The sequence below is a fragment of the Triticum urartu genome, chromosome 2A, assembly GCF_056163025.1.
Source record: "Triticum urartu cultivar PI428250 chromosome 2A, HENAU_Tu73, whole genome shotgun sequence".
Taxonomy (NCBI): Eukaryota; Viridiplantae; Streptophyta; class Magnoliopsida; order Poales; family Poaceae; genus Triticum; species Triticum urartu.
Window position 1 is genome coordinate 89,288,119 of NC_141874.1, and position 20,429 is coordinate 89,308,547.

Sequence of the window (20,429 nt, forward strand, 5' to 3'; positions counted from 1 at the left end):
ATCATCACAACCACAGAGACGTGCAAGTGGGATTTAGCAGATCATAAGTACAACTTGACAAGACTAATCAGTGCACCAGTAAAAAACATTTGTCTTGGACGGTTAGTTCTTCCAGGCCACCACCCGCGCCACCCACTTGGCGGTTGCCACAACGAAGTGTAAACGGCGACCCCCACGACCACTACACACACGCCCCCGACGAACCGCCTCCCACACACCACCATCGGTGCACTGCAAAAAAACCCCATTGTCTTCCATCTCTCCCTCGTTCCCACATAGCACCATTGCCGCTTCCATTTCCACTGCACACAAACCTCCAGCGGCTCTCTCCAAAGCCCACAGTCGCCAGAGGAAGGCCATGGCAGAGGAACCGTCCGCCAAGCGTCATCATGCCGAGACGTTAGACAAGAGGAGTAACCTCGTCGACATTAACGTCCCCGGGGAGAAGTGCGAGTACACCAGAACGCTCAAAGGGGTTGAGCTGCACGGCAAGGAGACGCTGGAGATCGTCTGCACCAGCGAACCAGACAAGGCCGACGAGATGATGAGCAGGCTCAGGATGAAGGGCGGTGGCTTGTATCCGAGCTTCATCGGAGTTGATGTGGAGTACACCGACGAGGAAAAACCTCCACAGATGGCGGCAGTCCTGCAGTTGTGCGTCGAGGAACTCTGCTTGGTGTACCACATCGCAGCAGCCACAAAATGGTAACCCATACTACTGTTCATTCATCTGTTGTACCAGTACTAGTCACTAAAAACTTAATTAAAAATTATTTCCCAACTAGATGAACTACTATAGTCTATGAAGTGGATACACGATTACATGTTTATCAAGTTAAATGCATTTCTGAAACTTTGAAGTGGATTGTTTCACCAGATTAGCATCTGAAAAAAAGTTTATAGCATTCTGAACTTTATGCACCAAATTAATTTTTGAACTTGATGAACTAGCATAGATTCTGATCTTGATGCACTAGTATAGTTTATAGAATTGATGTATTAAAAGATCTTTGGTGAAGTGGTATAGGTCCATATCTTGATGCACATGTTTCTCAAACTAATTTTTGAACTTGATATAGAATTAATGCACAAAGAAGTATCAAGCACTGGTATAGGTCTTTTATTCAACAAAAAAGAAAACTAAACTTGAATCAAGCAGCGCATCTATCATTGACTCTGGTAAAATGATTCTCTAATTTGGTGAAGCATTTGGTAAAGCAAAAGAAGATAGCAAAAAAGAAAAAATAACACGGTGTAGTTGAATTTAATTTAAGGACTTTGTGTACTAGTTTCTGAACTACATTCATGCATGACTCATAATATATAAGCATCTACCTCATGGATTATCACTTGTAAAACAAAAAAACAGAAGAATTAAATCCTCAAAAAAGAAGACTAATCTATAAATGTGTGTCTCCCCCCTTGCAGGCCCAAGCGCCTCAAAGACTTCCTGCGGGAGGAGAAATTGTACATATTTTTTGGTTTCAGCATTGGAGGTGACAAGCGGATGCTGCAGGAGTCTGGTTTGGAAATCAACCCCAACAACTTCATCGACATGCAGTGCAAGTGGAAAGATCCAAAGACCAGAAAATACTACGACTCCTTGGCCGATGTTGCAGGCGGCGTCATCCACCCATTCTACGAAGGCATGAAGAAGATGATGAACAGGGCAGACCACAAACTATGCGGGAACAGCCTGCTGCCAGACAACCTCATCACGTACGCAGGAATAGATGCGTACGCAACGTACAAGTCATGGAAGACAATCGACAACATCGTGACAGGTTGGGATATTTCAAAAGAGCAGGAGGCTGACCCCTACTACCACTGCAACTTCGCGGATGAAGATGCATGAAAGTCTGCATTTGTTATGTTGAACCAGCTACCTTATGCTGTGTGTGTCCTTAGTATCATTGTTTCAGATTTGTAGTTTGCTTTTGTTATGTTAAACCAGCTACCTTATGCTATGTGTGTCAGGGTTTGAACAAGTTTTCCTATGTCTATCAAGTACATCGTTTGCTTATGTCATCCAACAAGTTTGCTAGCTTCCTATTTTGTTCATCCATCATTTGAAGTTGAAGTAGGTTGAAGTTGAAACTTGATGGCTGCCACGCAGCACTAGTCATGGAGAAAAAAAATAACACATGAATATTTTCGCAAAAACAAAAAAAAAGTGGCAGACTAACTAAGGACAAAAGCAAATAGTAGCCTTTGACGCTCAGTACAGCTTAGAGATGAACGGTAGTACTATCACGCTAAAAATCAGTTTTTAGTTTCAGACGAACACTAAAAAGACTAAGTTTCAGCCGAGGACAACATTCAGTACTAAAAAGCATCATGGTAAAAAGTAGTTAGAAATTCACTGAGTACTGCATCAGGAAAAGCAAAGAAACACCAGTACGTATTTCCTAGTCACTAGCATCCTAGGACTGAAAAGTTCTGGTACAGTTGAACACACGGTATGTTCATTGTACAAATATATAAAAAGGAACGGGAAGCTTCAGTTCGCATTCCTTAAAACAGTGACATACTAAGAATTAACAGTGGAAATACAACTGAAATCTCAGTACAACTTAGTCTATACAGCAAGTGCTAGGATTATACCAAACATTGCGTGGAGAAGAACCACAGCCTAGAAAAAAAGAAGGCCAAAAACTAAATCAAAAAAATATAAATTCGACAAAAGAGAAAAATCACAAGAAACACAACAGAAGACATACTAGCATCAAACAACACAAACAATAAATAATTAATCATAAGTACTAGCACAATTGGAATCTCAGTACAACTAAGTTTATTCGGTAAGTGCTATGATGATACCAATTAATGCATTGAGAAAGAAATAGTTTTGAACTTAATAGGAATATCTCTTAAACGTAGCTAATTTAAACCAGTACTTTAACTCTTACTATGAAGTTCAACTACTAAATTTCAAGAAGTTCAAAAAGAAATTTGGCACTAAAATTTTGAAAGCCTTACGCTGAATGAGACTTCAAATCAGTACTAACAGAACTATATCATAAGTACAAGAAAACGAGAGTACAGAAACTATAAAGGTCCAAGTTAGGATGGAATCACATAAAAATAAAATAAATCTCACTTTCTGAGCAACAACTCGAAAATACACTTGGAAAAAAAATTGTTTTCAGTTCAACTACTATATAAGTCTTTAGTACAAAAAAAACTTAACCAAAACGAATTCCCGATGAAACATTGTGCCACACTTAAAACACAACACAAAATATACTAGTTATTACATAGTACTCGACAAGACATCAAACACTACAAAATAGAGCCTACAATGTTTTCAAGAGATATATCACACAACTATCCAATTCACTATGCAAATGATGACCATTTATCCTATGCATCAGGAGCCAAAGCCTGAACCTCCTTGGGAAGCTCCGTCACCATAAGATGGTTATTACGGTTGAACACAACTCTATACAGATCCTCAGCGTTCCAATCAACAATGCGTGGCTGCAAAACAATAAAAAAATTATCAAAAATCATGACACATAAAAAAAGGATGCACAATAAGCCAAAAACAGAAAGTGAAAAGCTCAACAAGAAACCCACGTCATTATCTCGAATGTTCTCAACGATCTTTTCACCATCATAGCATCCCGCATACTTCAGAGTATAATGGCCACATTCATTCGGCCCTTGAACTGGAACCTTGATAAACGTTGGTTTCTTTGCAAACAGCTCCCAATTGGGCTGCCTTCTCGCATTGTACTGAGCATCACCATACACAACCTTCATTACTTTGACCAATCTAGAAATCTGTAAAAAAACAAAACAACCCACACAGTTTTAGTTCTCAGAAATAGCAGAAACAAAGATGCAGAAATATTAATCCAGTATAGATAATAAATGTCACTCACAATCTTCTCGCAGTCTTTGTGATAGGTGTTCTTCGAAGGACGGTGGTTCTTCGGATAAGGTAAAGAGTCAAGGATGTCAACGCTACTTCGGTACCGATTCATGACATATAAGGAATAGTGGCTCACTTTCCTATCCTTTGATAAAACCATAGGCTTGAATAGAGGCATCATGATCTAAAAACAAATGACCAAAAAAGAGATGTTAAATATTCAAAGTAAAAACCATCATCACAACAAACAAATAAAAACAAAAAATCAGCTAGTAGATCTCACAAGGTCGGCACTGAGCAAGTCTTCATTAGCTTTAACATAGCTCTTGAAATCTCTCGCTGCACTCTCCACAGTAAACACTTTATTTTCATCCTCGTAAAACAAACAGTCAAGCACAACCTGCAAAAAAGCCAAAATAGAAAATTGACAGCGGAAAAAGAATCAACAAGCAAAGTATTATTAAAAATTGTAAAAACAATAGACAGTCTTGTTCAACATAAAAGAAACCGATCAGATTGATTACCGTGATGAAATATGGACTCAGCAATATCCTTTTCCCAGATGCGAAATCAACATTTCTATCGGGATCTTGCTTCCAATCATCAATGAGGAAGTCAATTACATCACCCTCCATCATTTGCCCAGGTGAAAAAACTTCCCAGATGCGATTCCCAGTGAAGTTAGTTACGTTTCCATCAGGCTGAGGTATCATTGAGAATGTATTCCTGCAGCACACACAAGAACAAAAAGAAGGAGAAGCAAGATAAGGCATTCATAGCAGTTCGAGTTGTATAAAAAGGAATAGTTCAGGCCATATTTATCTAGCAGTTACAAACAACAAAAGAAAAGGAAGAGGAAAAAATAATGAGAGATACTCACTCGCCATACTTCTCATGCCACTTATTACTAAGCAACAGATTATACAACCTGCGAGCCTTGTCCAGGTGAGGGAATTTATAAGGGTGAAGCTGCTGCATAGGGGAGCAAAACTTTATAGGAGCTCTGGGCGCACGCTTCGTGCTTACAACATTGCCAGAATCCAAAGCGGGATCTTTCCTAGCACCACCAGCTCTACGAGCCACTATTCCAGTAAGGGGAGATAAACCTTTGGCAGCAGCGCTCCTCGTGACTCTTCCAATGCCAGCAATCTTGTCAAACACATCATCATCACTGTCTATCAATTCCACAATGGGATTCTTGGGTGTAGTAGGGCTATCTGCACAAGCAGCCGTAAAACCTCTTAGAGCTCCCAACCGCCCCTTCATAACACCAGATCTTGTCTTTTCGGGAGAATGCCCCTGGCTAAGATCAATAGCTACGCGCTCGAGCTACAAGAACTGGCTACCAAAGAACCTGTAGTCAAGCTCACCAAGATCCAGCCACTCACCTGAAAAAAAAGAAGACCGCACAAAGCGTAAGTTCAAATACATATTTCATGAAAGTACTAATAGAGAAGTACAAGCTGCAAAAAAATTACAAAAGTCCATGCACACGTACAGGGTTCGATGCCAAACAAACCCTGAAAGTCAACATCAAACACATCGCTAGTTGCGCAGGTATACAGCAAAGTCTTCCTAATGTCCAAAATGTCTTCATGGCTGTAATCGGCCATTTCAATTACACCATCCTCCCGGCAATAATACGTCTTGCAGTTTTGTATCATAAAGAATCCACAATCATGCCTGTAAATAAAGGAAAAATCAAAAAAATGATACAACACAAAATCCAAAAAATATAGGAACAACATCCTCTAGCAACAAAAACAACCAGCAAAAATCATTAAAAACGGATACTCACGTGTTTTCCTGCTGAGGCACCCGCACAAACTCGCAAGAGAAACCATCAATATGCGCCGGTGAGAACGGTTTGGCCCTGTCTACACTGGACTCCCTCCAAAGCTTCTTTATATTATCTGTCATATTCCTTAAGAATCTAACTGCATCACCCCAGGTTTCATCACGGAGTGAATCAAGACACTCGAAACGACGAAACTTCAAATTCAGAACAACCAAGCACCAATGCCCAGATACTTCACTAGGCTTCATGGTAGCCACAAATGACGGCGGATCAAATGTAGGGAAAAGAAGCTGGAAAAAAATCGCAGAGGAAAAATGAATTTACCAAACAATAAAATAAAAGAGGGAAATTGAAATTCATAAGTACAAACAAAAAATCAAATAATCATAAAGAAAATTATATCCACCGCCCAAAATTGAGGAACAATCATATCAGTTCAATTCCCTTGCAACAATAAGTATAGCTTTAATAAAAGAAGCACAGATCAAGTTCATTCCCCACACCTGCCAAAACTGCAAAGAAAACATGACAGTTCTAGTTAATGAGTACAAAAAGTCCAAGTTCACATACTTGGTCAAAACCATCAGCACCTGATCTTGTGAACCAATTTAGCACATTGGAATCAATATTTCCATCACGGATCTTGGTCTATTGTACAAAAAGAACAACAATAGTTAGAAAATTGGCAAAACAAGTTATCATCCTATTTACAAAAAAAGCAAAATACTGACCGTCACCCATCTGGGAACTATCAACTTGTCAGTGTCTCAGTACTTCTGACGTAGAGAATATAAAACAACATCAGCATTGTCTGAGTTGAGCATGCCAGTGGGGACAAACGCTTTAGCAATAGAACCAACACTGGCATCACATTCTTTATTTTGAAACATCGGCTTGTGACTAGAAAAACACAAAATATACATGAATTAAAACTACTGCAACAACAACAAATAATCAAACTAGAGAAAGAAAAAGAGACAAAAAATGGTACGGGCAAAATCCCAAACTAACCATTTCGTACGGTTCGTGTGCAACCTCGTAACAGCGAAGAAAAATGTATCAACCTTAACAACACTAGAAGAACGCCCGTGCGTTGCAACGGGGCCACATTAACTTTAAGAGTTCAATATTAATCATGTTAATAATACATTTAATATTCTCATACATATCAAGTGACACTGGCGACCTTTTTTTTCAATTTAGCAACGGGCTCAGTTGCAACGGGCTCTTTATACATATCAGACAACTCGCTACTACTTAAACTACAACTATGGCTACCAATATTTTTTGTCAATTTAGCTCAGCAATAGTGCCTGGCTTAATAGACTGCTTTGCATTCACCCCCTTAGAAGACAGAGAGAACCAACCCAACATGTCAGAAGATTAACAAAAATTTCATTTGTATGGCATGAACATATAGCAGGAGCACCAACACATAGATCAGCAGAGAGCAGAGCACAGCATGCACACACTCGGGCCATCTATATCATACACACACAGCAACGCACACACGCATCACGCTGGCATACACATACAGAAAAGCAGGCACACACGCATCATGCGCATTGGCCAGTGCGACGCACGCAGAGCAAGTACGTACGCACGGAGAGCAAGCTAGCAAGCACGCACGCGTCCAACCCCGCCGCTGCATGCGCTGGCAGAAGGTGAGACAGCAAGGGAGACTGCACATTGAAGCTGTCCATGCAAGGCTGGAGGTGCTGGGCCGGCGACGGCGGTGTCAGGACGGTGCTTGATTCATTCCCGGTGGCGTGGAGCTTGGGGCGGCAACGCGGCAATAGCTAGTGCTCGGGGATGGGGGTTTGGGGCGGGGGCAGTCGACCCGATGGCTGGCGAAGTTAACGGGCTCGGGCGGCTGGAAATTCGGCGGGTGGCGGCGGCACAGCGCGAGGATGGGATAGGCGGAAAACCTAGCGGGCGTTCAACTACCAATACCCATGCCTTTTTTAGGGGAATTGCTTGTGAAAATAACGTGCGACGACGACTTAGCGAGCGGATCCCCTTAAAAAAGACATAGCGAGCAGATTCCCTTAAAACTGGTAGGAATGGATGCGATTGATGACGTTGATAAATAGTGGTGAATGTTGGCCTAATTTACTATCATCATGCATGGAAACGAATCATCAAGAAAAAGAATACTTCCTATTACTACACTCATAGGAAGCTTCCTAATCTCTGCTACCAAACAGTTTCTGCCCAAACAAGGAAGGAAAGTTATGGACGTGATTCAGAAGGAAACAAACATTATGAAGATTAATTGTGATTGATTGTGATTGATTCTTTTACATAAAGACATTACTGAATAATTTGCGTCAGTATGGAAAGTTCTGATCCGTTCAGTTTTTTTCGTTGTGTGAGAGGGTGAAGTGAAAATAAACCGATGAAGTGGGGGAGGCGATGAAAAAATCTACGACGGTTAACCTACGGAAAAAAACTGGACGAAAGTGGTGGGACGAAAAAAAACCTGGAAGCGAGACTACCAACTGCTCCATTAGGAGTAGAGATTACCACTTTCTGCTTGCAGAAAATGATGAAAAATAATAAGTTCAATAACTACAAGAGAACATGTCCAAAATGCCAAAATTCAGAAGTACACCCCATTTACAAGTCCTTACCTGGACTATCAGGGTTTGACGACGACGGTAGTTCCTGTGATGAGACCATTATGCCTCCAGTTTCAGGGTTTCACGATGGGACATCTTGAGAGGACACCAATATTGATGCGCTTCCAGGGTCTGTAGAAAGAAAATCCTAGGATGACAAGAGCGCCTCCTGCATCAAGGGGTCAGAAGAAATTGACAGAAGTAAATCATCATCCTCGGATGGCACCTCCTCCACGCTAGAAGCATATTTCAATGCATCACCGTAATCAAGACCTCCAGGCGGGAAATTCTCCGGCGGCAAATCTTCACAACCAGAAACATTTTCATTCCCAGCAATACCAACACCAGGCGATTTGGCATCAAGTATGCTGGCAGCACCAGCATCCTCATCAGCAACTTTGGTACCAACATTGCACCCACTACTCAATGGAACATCATGAGCATCATCTCCACCACTAAGGACAACTTCACGCTCAACAATAGTAATCTGATGAAAATAAAAATTCAGAAAAAAGTAAATAATATGAACAAAACTAACAATAAAAAATAAGCTACCAATAGGTGCACCGAAAAATAAACCTTGGAAGCATTCACAGCAACATCATCAAACTTGCTGCTGCTAACATTCAAAGAGACATCACCAACAGGCAAACAAGGCTCATCGCCAACAATAGGACCCTGATTCAAATGTAATGATACAAAAAAACAATGCTATTATGAGCAACAATAAACGGTGTGGGATAGAAAAATGAACAAGCAAGACACATCGGTGCGCATGAAATTTTAAGAAAATATTAATAAACACAATGAAAAAAAAAATAACCTTGCACTTATCAGTGGATAGATCATTAACTCCACCGTCAACAGCAGCCTCAACATTATGACTGGTCTCCTGCATGAAAAGAAAAATTAATAAACAGATGTAGATCAGGAAGTTCAACTAGAATACTGACAGCAGAACAACATAGTAAAAACATACAAACAATGAGGACTGACTCACATCAACAACAGGGTGCTGCGAGCCAACATCGTTCGTACGCTGATCAGAAACATTAGCCTCAGTACCATCATCAGCCCTGCTGTCGGTGCCAGCAGCCTCATCGTGATCAATCTGCATGAAAGAAAATTATTAATAAATAGATGAACATGAGGAAGTTCAACTACAACACTGACATCAGGACAACAACATAAAAATTGCAAAACACCAAGGACTGACTCACATCAACATCAGGACGCTCAAAGCCAACATCATCCGTTTCGTGGTCAAAAACATTAGCCTCAGTACCATCACCAGCCCTACTGTCGGTGGCAGCAGCCTCATCCTGCTCAAACTGCTTGATAACAACATTTGCACTTTCTTCATATGGCTTGCAGCGAGAGTTTTGCATAGTTCTGAAACGCTTCATGTTGTTCAACAGGCGAACCGAGCTCTAAACTAGATTAGCGGCACCGTCGCGCATATCACCGATTAAAATTCTCTCCATCTCAATGTAGTCAACAGATTCCTCAGCATTAAATTGATGACCTTCAGGAAGGATACCATTGATACAGCTCAAACGCTCAACTGTCGTTGGGACCTTTTGCAGCTCAGAACACACATTACTTAAGATATGCTCAGCGCGCTCCAACGCTGAAACAGCAACATCAATACCAAAACCCTGCCTCTGTGAAGCACTAGCATTACTAGGGCCAGGGGGTATAACCAGCACCCTCAACACCATGGCCATCCCTCAACTCATCGGGCAGAGATGAAAACTTCGGAACCTGAGACGACGGCATCTCCAGGACTGGCCGTTTATACACTCGGAAAAAAACAACCTCCTCTTGAGTTTTCCACTACAAACAAAAGGGAAAAATAGTTAATCAATCAACGCAACACATAGGGAAAAATAAAATCATGATATTAACAGATTTAAAATCAACACCACTAATAAAACTTTAACTGTCATTGCCAATTTATTAGTATTTACCAACAGGCCAGTTGAACAAAGTTATTCAGTTCAACCAAACACGAAACAACAGTACTAAAAATCCATACCTAAACCATACAAAATATAAACAGACAACTCTACAGTACACACCGGAAAATAGCTATACCTAAAAATAAAAAAAGGTCTGCAAGAGACAAAACAAACAAAACTCACCGGAAGCTTCCCAAACACCCAAGTCTTTGGATCTGCATTGCCTTTTTTATCAAATCTGCATCAACCAGATCAGAAAGCTTGGCAGGATCCATGTAACATATGCGGGGGACTCGCATGTCAGGCTCCGCAGTTTTGCCACGGATAAGACAGTCAAGGTACATTAGTACAGGCCCTATGGCACAGCCTGTGATTGCCTTCCCCATGGTATGACCACTTTGGTACTTGGCAATAGCCCTTCTAAGCTCATCAACCATCAGCTGGCAATAATCCATATTAGCCATGTCCTCAAAGACGAGACCCTCAAACATTGCTGCCTCTCTGGAAACACGTGGGGCAGATCCAGGCAACACAACCTTCATAAACACAATAATGAAGAACACTTTCAGAGCAAGGTCATCTTTGCTAGGATCCTTGACGAGCACCTTGAGCTTATTCCTCAAATCCTTTGTCTTGATATCTTTGTCCCTGCTAATGTCAAGCTCCGATCTTAACTTCATCAGAGCATCATCATATCCGTCCTCTGACGGCCTTGGCGCAGAACGACCACCACGAGGGAAACCAAATAATTCATGTATACCATTGCTAGTGATGCAAAGCTTCTTATTAGCCTCGCCCATGTCAAGAGTCATTGTATCACAGTCTATCCACAGGTACAAAACTCCCATCAGAGGGCGGGAAATGTTAGACTTCACCCTCCACCTGAAGATAGAACCAAAACCAGATGCATGAACCCTAGCCACATGCCGACTCTCGAGCAATTTAGCACAATCTTCAACCTCTCTCAACGAACATCGCACAGTTAAATTCAATTTCCGTTGGTCACCTTCATCCAAGGCAACTTTTCCGGCATTGCCTCCCACCGGCTTGACCGGACTCATGACGCTAACAGGCTGTAAATGAAAACAAAAAAGCCACACCTTAAAAAAATGAATATAGAAAACAACAAAAGCATATGAATGCAAGTAAAAAGAAAAAGAAAAGATTGCACAAGTTCAACTATTAAAACAACATCAGTACCACCCCTCAATTGATGCAAACAATGATCAGCCTAACCTGGCCGCAATACCAGCTGAAACACAATTAAATCATTGCAAGTAAGACTAGTAAGTCACATGCAATACAAAACACAAACCACTACAAACAATGAATATAGAAAACAAAACAAGCATAAGAATGTAAGTACAAAAGCATATGAATGCAAGTAAAAAGAAAAAGAAAAGATTGCACAAGTTCAACTATTAAAACAACATCAGTACCACCCTCAATTAATCAATACAATGACAAGCCTCACCTGGCCAGCATACCACCCCAAACACAAATTAAATCATTACAATTACAATTAGTAAGTCACATGCACAACAAAACACATACCACTGCAAACAATGAATATAGGAAACAAAACAAGCATATGAAGGCAAGTAAAACAAAGAAAAGTTTGCACAAGTTCAACTATTAAAACAACATAAGTACCACAATCAAAAATAGATGCAAAACAATAACCAGCCTCACCTGGCCAGCATACCAGCCCAAACACAATTAAATCATTGCAAGTACAACTAGCAAGACACATGCAGTACAAAACACATACCACTGCAAATTCATCTTCTGAATCAACTTCAATATCATCTTCTTCAGATGTAGAATCTGCAGCTTCAACACGAGCACGCTTCTTCACACCTTTGTTCACTTTTGTAGGATGAACTTTACGCTTCTTATTTTCTTTCAACAAAGACCGCTCTTGAAGAGGAGACAAAGAAGGCTTCTTATTTGTCAAACCTCGTGGACTCCGACGAATAGAGGAGCCACCAAGTTTGCTTGGACCAATTTTCACAGAAAAACTATCTGCATCAGCTTTGCTATTACCAGGTTGGGAAACAGCTTTCACACGTGGACTACGCCTCTGTGTGCCATCAGGATTTCGATCTGACATCTTCCTCTTCAAAACAGCTTTCTTCTCCTTAACTCCATCACGATCAAACACTTGCGTCAAACGAGTTTGCATCAAGTTTGTCTTCACAGGCATGTCACTTCCATGAGATCCGACATGAACAGTTGAAAAACCCGCGTCACCACCTTCGTCGCCTACACATTTTGGAGCTTGAGCAACATCAACATCACTTTCTGGCACACAGGCAGCCTTTTGACGCTGTTCCAATTCCTTTCTCTTCTGGAATTCATACTTCTTCTTTCTTATCCTTTCATCCTCGAGCTGTAACTGCATAGGAACATCCTCAGCTTGGGTAACAGGCTCAGTGCCATCAACACTTTGAGACTGAGTAACAGACAACTGCAAGCTGCCATCACCATCATCAACGTTAAGTGAATACATTCCATCATTAATATCTTTAACAACATCAGCAATGTCCTCTGGAACACCATGGATGTCATTAACTGCATAAACCAATAACATAACCACGCACATAAAAAATTAAAACACAATTAACATTGCAGACACAAAAGATAAATAAAGCGCATTGCATCAGACACAAAACAAAACGGAACAACTGATGTAAGTAAGCATATATATGTATTAAAGGCTGATAAAAATAGAGCAAAAATAAGGGAAACACCAGCAACATTTGCAAGTTCTTCTAGAGGACTTCGTGTCTCAAAAATAACATTCACAAGATCTTGAAAGCGTTCTGATTTGTCAGAATCAGGAGGCACCGGCACTCCAACATCTGCAACAACATCATAATTAGCAAAAAAAAGTACAAGAACAATCAATCAGTTCAACTATGTGAACACTACAAGTTCACCGAATAAAACAAATATGAACCCACCACTTGCAGAACAAACTTCAGAAAACACAACTCTTTCAACACCATACTAGTTCTTCATTGACTACTACAACCTATTCAAATGCCAGGACATCAGTTCAAAATACACATGGTGATAAGTACTACATCTTGTCTGCACGTTGCATCAACTGCCAAAACCATACACGCCATACAATCCAGGACAAAATTAACACATATCAAAATACATACAACTTATAAAGTCGATAAGACAACAACTGTACAACATAAAAACCAGATCTATTAAAACATCATCCAAAATACAGGGAAAATCACCTGCATTCAATTTGTCCGCACTGGATGATGTACCCATTGAGATCTACAGTCCTAAAATCGGCCGAACCAGATCTGCAAGACACATGAACAAAAATTAGGGATTTGAACTATTTCAGAAACGAAGCACGCCATACAAAAGCAAAACTCTTACCAGCAAACACAAAATCCGCCACCCAATCCAGTATCACTGCCGCCAAACGCTCGTTCAACAGCAAAGGAACCCTAGCGAGTGCAGCCTGGGACAGCAAAGAGAGCAAGAGATTAGAAATAGAGAGAAAATCTGAACATAAGAGCACGCAAGAAAAGTCAATGGCAGAGCAAAAAGAACAAAAAAGAGCACCCGGACCTCCACCCCTGGGGTTGAGCCCTCCGGCCGACGCTCCCGCGGCGAAATAGGAGTAACAACTCCCGCTCCGAGAAGAGAAGAAGAGGGGAACGAAGACGGAATCGATTTGGGGACGGGAGAGGAGCGGAACGGGGAAGATAGGAGGTTAAAAGGTGAGTGGGAGGGTTAAAAGATGACTGGGAGAAAACGGACGCCTAAAGCCCACAACCGTGGCGAAGCCCACTATCTCTAGCCAGTTACAAAAGATAATACCAAAAATCAAATACAAATAAAAAATTAATATAGATGGTGAAAACAAACGGCTAAAGTACAAATAATAACTCACAACAGTACAAAAAAAATTATCAAAAAAGTACAAATGAAAAAACAATTCATAACGGTAATGTTTTTCCCCTAAAAAATAAAGATAAGATAATGGGGCAAGTCATGTTACGGACACGCCTCCGCATGCGATGCCGCGGCATGCCGCGTCATCGCCTGCTACGGCTAGTTCCTGGCTCGGCCTCGCCGGGATGGGGGAGGGGGTCCCGACCCCCCTCCCCCCTGGCTCGGCCTCGCGCTAACGCGGCAGTGCGCTCGTTTGACAGGCGCAGTGCGGTTATTCTGTTTCCCCCCACCCCACCCCACGCACCCACACCCCTAAGATAGATAATGGGGCAAAGTCCATACAAGGAAGATGTGTCAGTACAACTATGCCCCCCTCGGTATGGTTCGGTGCGGGGGCAAGTCATGTTTCCCCCACGCACCCACACCCCTAAAGATAGAAAATGCGGTTATTCTGTTTCCCCACGCACCCACACCCCTAAGATAAGATAATGGGGCAAGTCATGTTACGGACTCGCCTCCGCATGCGACGCCGCGGCACGCCGCGTCGTCGCCTGCTACGGCTCGTTCCTGGCTCGGCCTCGCCGGGATGGGGGAGGGGGCGCTCGTTTGACAGGCGCAGTGCGGTTATTCTGTTTCCCCCCACCCCACCCCACGCACCCATACCCCTAAGATAGATAATGGGGCAAAGTCCATACAAGGAAGATGTGTCAGTACAACTATGCCCCTCGGTACGGTTCGATGCGGGGGAGAGTCATGCCACAGTACTATATTCAAACAAACAAAAAAAAAGAAAAAGAAAAAATTGACAGCACAAGGACAAAAAAGTACCAGTCCAAGTTACTGGTGTAGTCAAGTACTAGATCCAAAAAAACAAAAAAAATTGACCACCCAAGGACAGGCGCAGGCCTTGACAATGCTAGATACTTGAACTCGAGCCCGTGGGCGAATCCCTAGTAATCCGCATACCCGCAGGGCCTGCCGTCCAGGGCCCACAGGTCAAGAGAGAGAGAGCGAGCGCCGTGTATAAGCACTCAGGTAAGTGTTCAGAGGATTTCGACTGGTGAGCGTCGGCTGCGCTTATAAACAAGTCTAGAGCCCCCTCGACTAGCGAGGTGGGACTAAACACATAGCTCACGTGCACGCCGTGCTGCACAGCCGCACGAGAGAAGCTATCCGGGCCGAATACAACGACCCAGGCCGATGGCCCAACAAAGTACTTCGCCCCATTACAAAAATCCAGTAGATCACGCACGACAAAAAATAAAAAATGAAAATAATTTAAAAAAACTCACAAGAAAAATCAGTTAATAAACAAAAAAATTGTGAAAAAGTTCAAACACATCTTAATGGTAAGAAGTAAAAAAATATATATATAAGACTGTAAATAAAAATTTCAGAAACGAATTTACAAAAAAGTTCAACTACTACAATTCATAAGGTTCAAGTACAAAAATAAAAAGAAAGTACTATGCAGCGAAGATTAAATTTTTTTTATTTTATAAAATACCAAAACTATCATTATTCATCTATAAAAAAGAAAAAAAAAACATGCACCAAAATTCATGTAAAAAAGTAAGAAAAAAATATTATACAACAAACAAATTTGATTGGTAATTGACCCCCTAAAATAGAGCAGTATTATCATTAACATAATGTAAGTTCAGCAAACTCAATAACAAAAAAGGGTTCTAAAAAAATCATCAGCGTATAGCACCGTCTCCGAGTTATGAACATGAAAAATATACCAGCCAAAACAAAGGATGCCCATCAGTTCAACTATAGAAAATGTTCCAGTACTAATATAAAGAATGTATAAATAAAACACTTATAATTGAGCAGAACAATAGGAAAAACATTACATAACTAGTTCCATACCATTCTGATAAAACCATACAATTCAACCATCTCACATGCAAATGTTATAAAAGAAAAAATACTGCAACATAATCAACCATACACAAATCTCAAAGCCGGCGTCATTTGCCACATTTAAACCTACAGCACATAAAGTCTAAACGTCAGAGAGTCGTCTTCTCTCAAGAACATAACCATAACCACATCACCATCCTCAAATCCAGACTCAGCCACAAACTCCTTCCACCCAGTACTTAGGTTGATGCAACCATCAAAGTCGATGTGGTAGGCAACATCCATCAATTGATACCCATTCTTGTCTGAAGTCTCCATCTTCAGAACACCGGAACTAGGAGCAACAATCCTGATCCTGGGTGACATTTTCTACAAATGGACATGGGAGTACAAAACAAAATGAACACCTGACATAACTGAATTTTTACATAGATATAGGAACGATTTGCATAACAAACTAAAATGGAAAAAATCTGAACCAAAACAATAACACAAAACTAACTAGACATGTGAACTGACTAAACTGAAAAATATACATATCAATACACCTGCAGTAAAAACATCTATTCATAAACAGATCAGGGATTATACAAAAAATGGTTTAAATACTGTTAAGTAATCAACAAATACACACAGAAATCCCTACTGTTAAAATCCAACAAAACCAAATTAAAAAAATATAGACAAGCTATTCATAAGACGAAACTGCAGATCCAGTCCATGGCTTTCGAACAGAAACCAACAAGAAAGTAGAAAACAAAACGAATAGAAACACATACTCATGATTCCTTCAAGTCACCATTCGTCAGGCGACAAACATAGGGTGTACGAAACACATGGTTGCCGTACAGCAAACAAGAAAGTTGCCCACGCCGCTGAGTCTGAGTGAGCTCCAAACCAGACTCATACACACAGCCATCAGCTATGTGCGCCATCTTTACCAGGCATCCGCATGAACAATCCTCCACCGAACACACAGGAACAGAGAAAAAGGCAACGAAGAGAAGAGAGAGGAACCTAGATCTGATTCTGGAAGAATGAATAAAAGGGAGGGGGAAGACTTGGCCACACACCACACATAGATGGATAACGTTTATAGTCAGGGACACTCGCAGATTATAAAAATAATAAATAGGCAGATGGGCAGCCAGCTGGTAGGAAATAGTTATTACACAAGCCATCCAACATTTGACCGCAAATCAGTTCAACTTCAGAAAACCAAGCAGTTCAAAGGTGCACATGTCGAACATATGCAGACAAAACAACACATTCAGAGACAAAAACAAAGTTGAATTCATTTAGTCATTCGAACATCTGCTCCCTCACAACAAAAATCTTAAAAACATAATATTCACTACTTCAGTCATAACGATAAAAGAAACAATGCCATTTTGCCCTGGTGGATGGATGTGGAGCCGTGGCTGCTCTCGCCCTAGCCCAACTAATGATCTGAATATGGTTCCTTCCCCTGCCCTCTGGGAAAAGAAGCTCCAATTCATTGGAGTTGCAAGTATCCGTCACCTCACGCGCAAGTCGTCTGTTGAACTCTGCCTCCAGTTCCTCCTCGGCAGCACGTCGCGCCATCTGCCTGCGCCTGCGCCTCCTCCTTCTCCGCTCCGCTACTGCAGCCCTAACATCAATGGCGTCCCCCTCCTCCTCTGTAACCTCTCCCAGCTCAGGATCCATCTCCCTTTTCTTTGGTTGCAGCTCGTAGACTGAAACTGACAGAGGGCTCGGGCTTTATAATCAAAGTGCAGAGCCATTGGTGCGGCTCCCATGTCAACACACAGTAACAAAACTTTGACACGGCAGCAGTCCAACTACACATATGGGCATCAATTCAAAACAACACTGAAAAACACGCAACTTAATTACACAGTTTGACCAGATTACCCGAAATCACAGCTTACAGTCAGCCGCCATACACAACCTCTGCCAACGACAAAACAACATGGGAATCCGGGGTAGAAACAACTCAAAAAAGCAAAATTGACAACGCAAATCTTTTCATATAGTCCTTATATCTCTCCCTGCAACACCAATTCGAAAGTAAAACAACAGAAAAAGAAGAAAAGATTTCCATGGCGGGCGTGGAAAACGACCAAGAACACAAAAACTTGTAATCATAAATTACAGATGAACAAAATCTCAAAAAACTATAACATACCGATAATTCTCACATCAAAAACGACAAACACGACGTAAATTGAGGCCCACAAACACCACAGTAAACACTGACGCCCAAAATCACGCCCGCCGCCAAAATGCCCACGCCGTCACCTTCGGTGACTACAGATCGCAAAACTCATCCAACTGAGCGCGCGGACGTGCGGAACCCCTTACATGTCTCTTCTAGCAATGAATGGCCCGCAGCATCGCACTGGGGAACGACCGGAAGCTCCACGTTGGATCCCCTGTTTCCGTCCGTCGTGCACGCAGGAAGATCAGTTCTTGTTGAAAAACACGGCAGTCCAAACTGTGAACCATGTCAGTTCAAAAAGGGTAACAGAATAATATTCTGTTACGCGTAACAGAATAGCCCAGATGTATATATATATATAGCCAATGAAGAAAAACGACGGAACCAGTGAAGACTATGCAAAGTTGAAGAATATGAATAATTGAGGAATTTCAACTTTTGGTGGTGGCATGACCCACCGTATAGGAATGATGATTTCAGTCACCGCGTACAATTATTGTAGGGTTCTGAGAATCAAATTCTTCGTTAATTTCTTCACACTAAGAGTGTTATTCTTCATTGATTGAAGAAAAACGTTTCTTCATGTGTTGCACATCTAAGTCATCAATTTTGCATAAGTGTTAGGATGAGTGTCCTTATCAAAGAACATTCGAAGATTCTAGGATATTTAGCTCACACCGCAACTTGCTAAATCTCTTCTCATCCAAGGGCTTTGTGAAGATATCGGCTAGCTGTTCTTCAGTCTTCACATGCTCAATAGAAATGTCGCCCTTCAACACATGATCACGAAGAAAATGATGACGAATCTGAATGTGCTTTGTCTTCGAGTACTGAACTGGGTTGTGAGCAATCTTGATGGCACTCTCATTGTCACAGAAGAGAGGCACATTCTTCATGTTGACGTCGTAGTCCTTGAGAGTTTGCTTCATCCATAGCAATTGGGCACAACAAGAACCAGCGGCAATGTACTCAGCTTCAGCAGTAGATGGTGATACGCAATTCTGTTTCTTCGAGAACCAACAGACCAAAGATCGTTCGAGGAAATGACATGTACCAGATGTTGACTTGTGATCCACACGATCACCAGCATAGTCAGAGTCAGAATATCCAACAAGATCAAAAGCCGAGCCCTTGGGGTACCATAATCCAAGTGTTGGTGTGTGAGCTAGATATCGAAGAATATGCTTCACAGCTGTAACACCCTCGATGCGGCTATATCTCCCACGTGTCGAAGCACGACTTAGAGGCATAACCGCATTGAAAGCAATGTCGCAAGTGAGGTAATCTTCACACAACCCATGTAATACATAAGGGACAGAGTTACATAGTTGGCTTACAATCGCCACTTCACACAATTACATGAATAAAGCATTACATCAACCAAATACATACAAGGTCCGACTACGGAACCAAAATAAAAGAAGACTACCCCAAATTCTACATAGATCCCCGATCGTCCCGACTAGGCTCCACTACTGATCAACTAGAACGAACAACACAAAGGACAAGATCTTCATCGAGCTCCTCCTTGAGCTTGGTTGCGTCACCTGCTCGGTTCAACGGCACCTGCAAGCTGGTTTTGGAAGTATCTGTGAGTCACGGGGACTCAGCAATCTCACACCCTCGCGATCAAGACTATTTAAGCTTATAGGTAAGGTAATGGTATGAGGTGGAGCTGCAGCAAGCGACTAGCATATATGGTGGCTAACATACGCAAATGAGAGCGAGAAGAGAAGAAAAAGCACGGTCGATAAAACTATGATCAAGAAGTGATCCTAGAACAACCTACGTCAAGCATAACTCCAACACCGTGTTCACTTCCCGGACTCCGCCGAGAAGAGACCATCACGGTTACACATGCGGTTGATGTATTTTAATTAAGGTCAACTTCAGGTTTTCTACAACCGGACATTAACAAATTCCCATCTGCCCATAACCGCGGGCACGGCTTTTGAAAGTTCAAATCCCTGCAGGGGAGTCCCAACTTAGCCCATCATAAGCTCTCACGGTCAACGAAGGATATTCCTTCTCCCAAGACGGTCCGATCAGACTCGGAATCCCGGTTACAAGACATCTCGACAATGGTAAAACAAGTCCAGCAACACCGCCCGAATGTGCCGACAAATCCCGATAGGAGCTACACATATCTCGTTCTCAGGGCACACTTAGATGA

At 41.8% G+C, this 20,429-nt stretch overlaps 1 protein-coding gene across 1 annotated transcript; it reads left to right on the top strand.

Moving 5' to 3' along the window:
• Positions 1 to 358: 358 nt before the first annotated feature.
• LOC147983985 (uncharacterized) lies at positions 359 to 1,855 on the top strand. The gene is made up of 2 exons (XM_087540937.1): positions 359 to 705; positions 1,429 to 1,855. The coding sequence occupies exons 1-2, from the start codon at positions 359 to 361 to the stop codon at positions 1,853 to 1,855; spliced, it is 774 nt and encodes a 257-aa protein (XP_087397063.1).
• Positions 1,856 to 20,429: the final 18,574 nt, after the last annotated feature.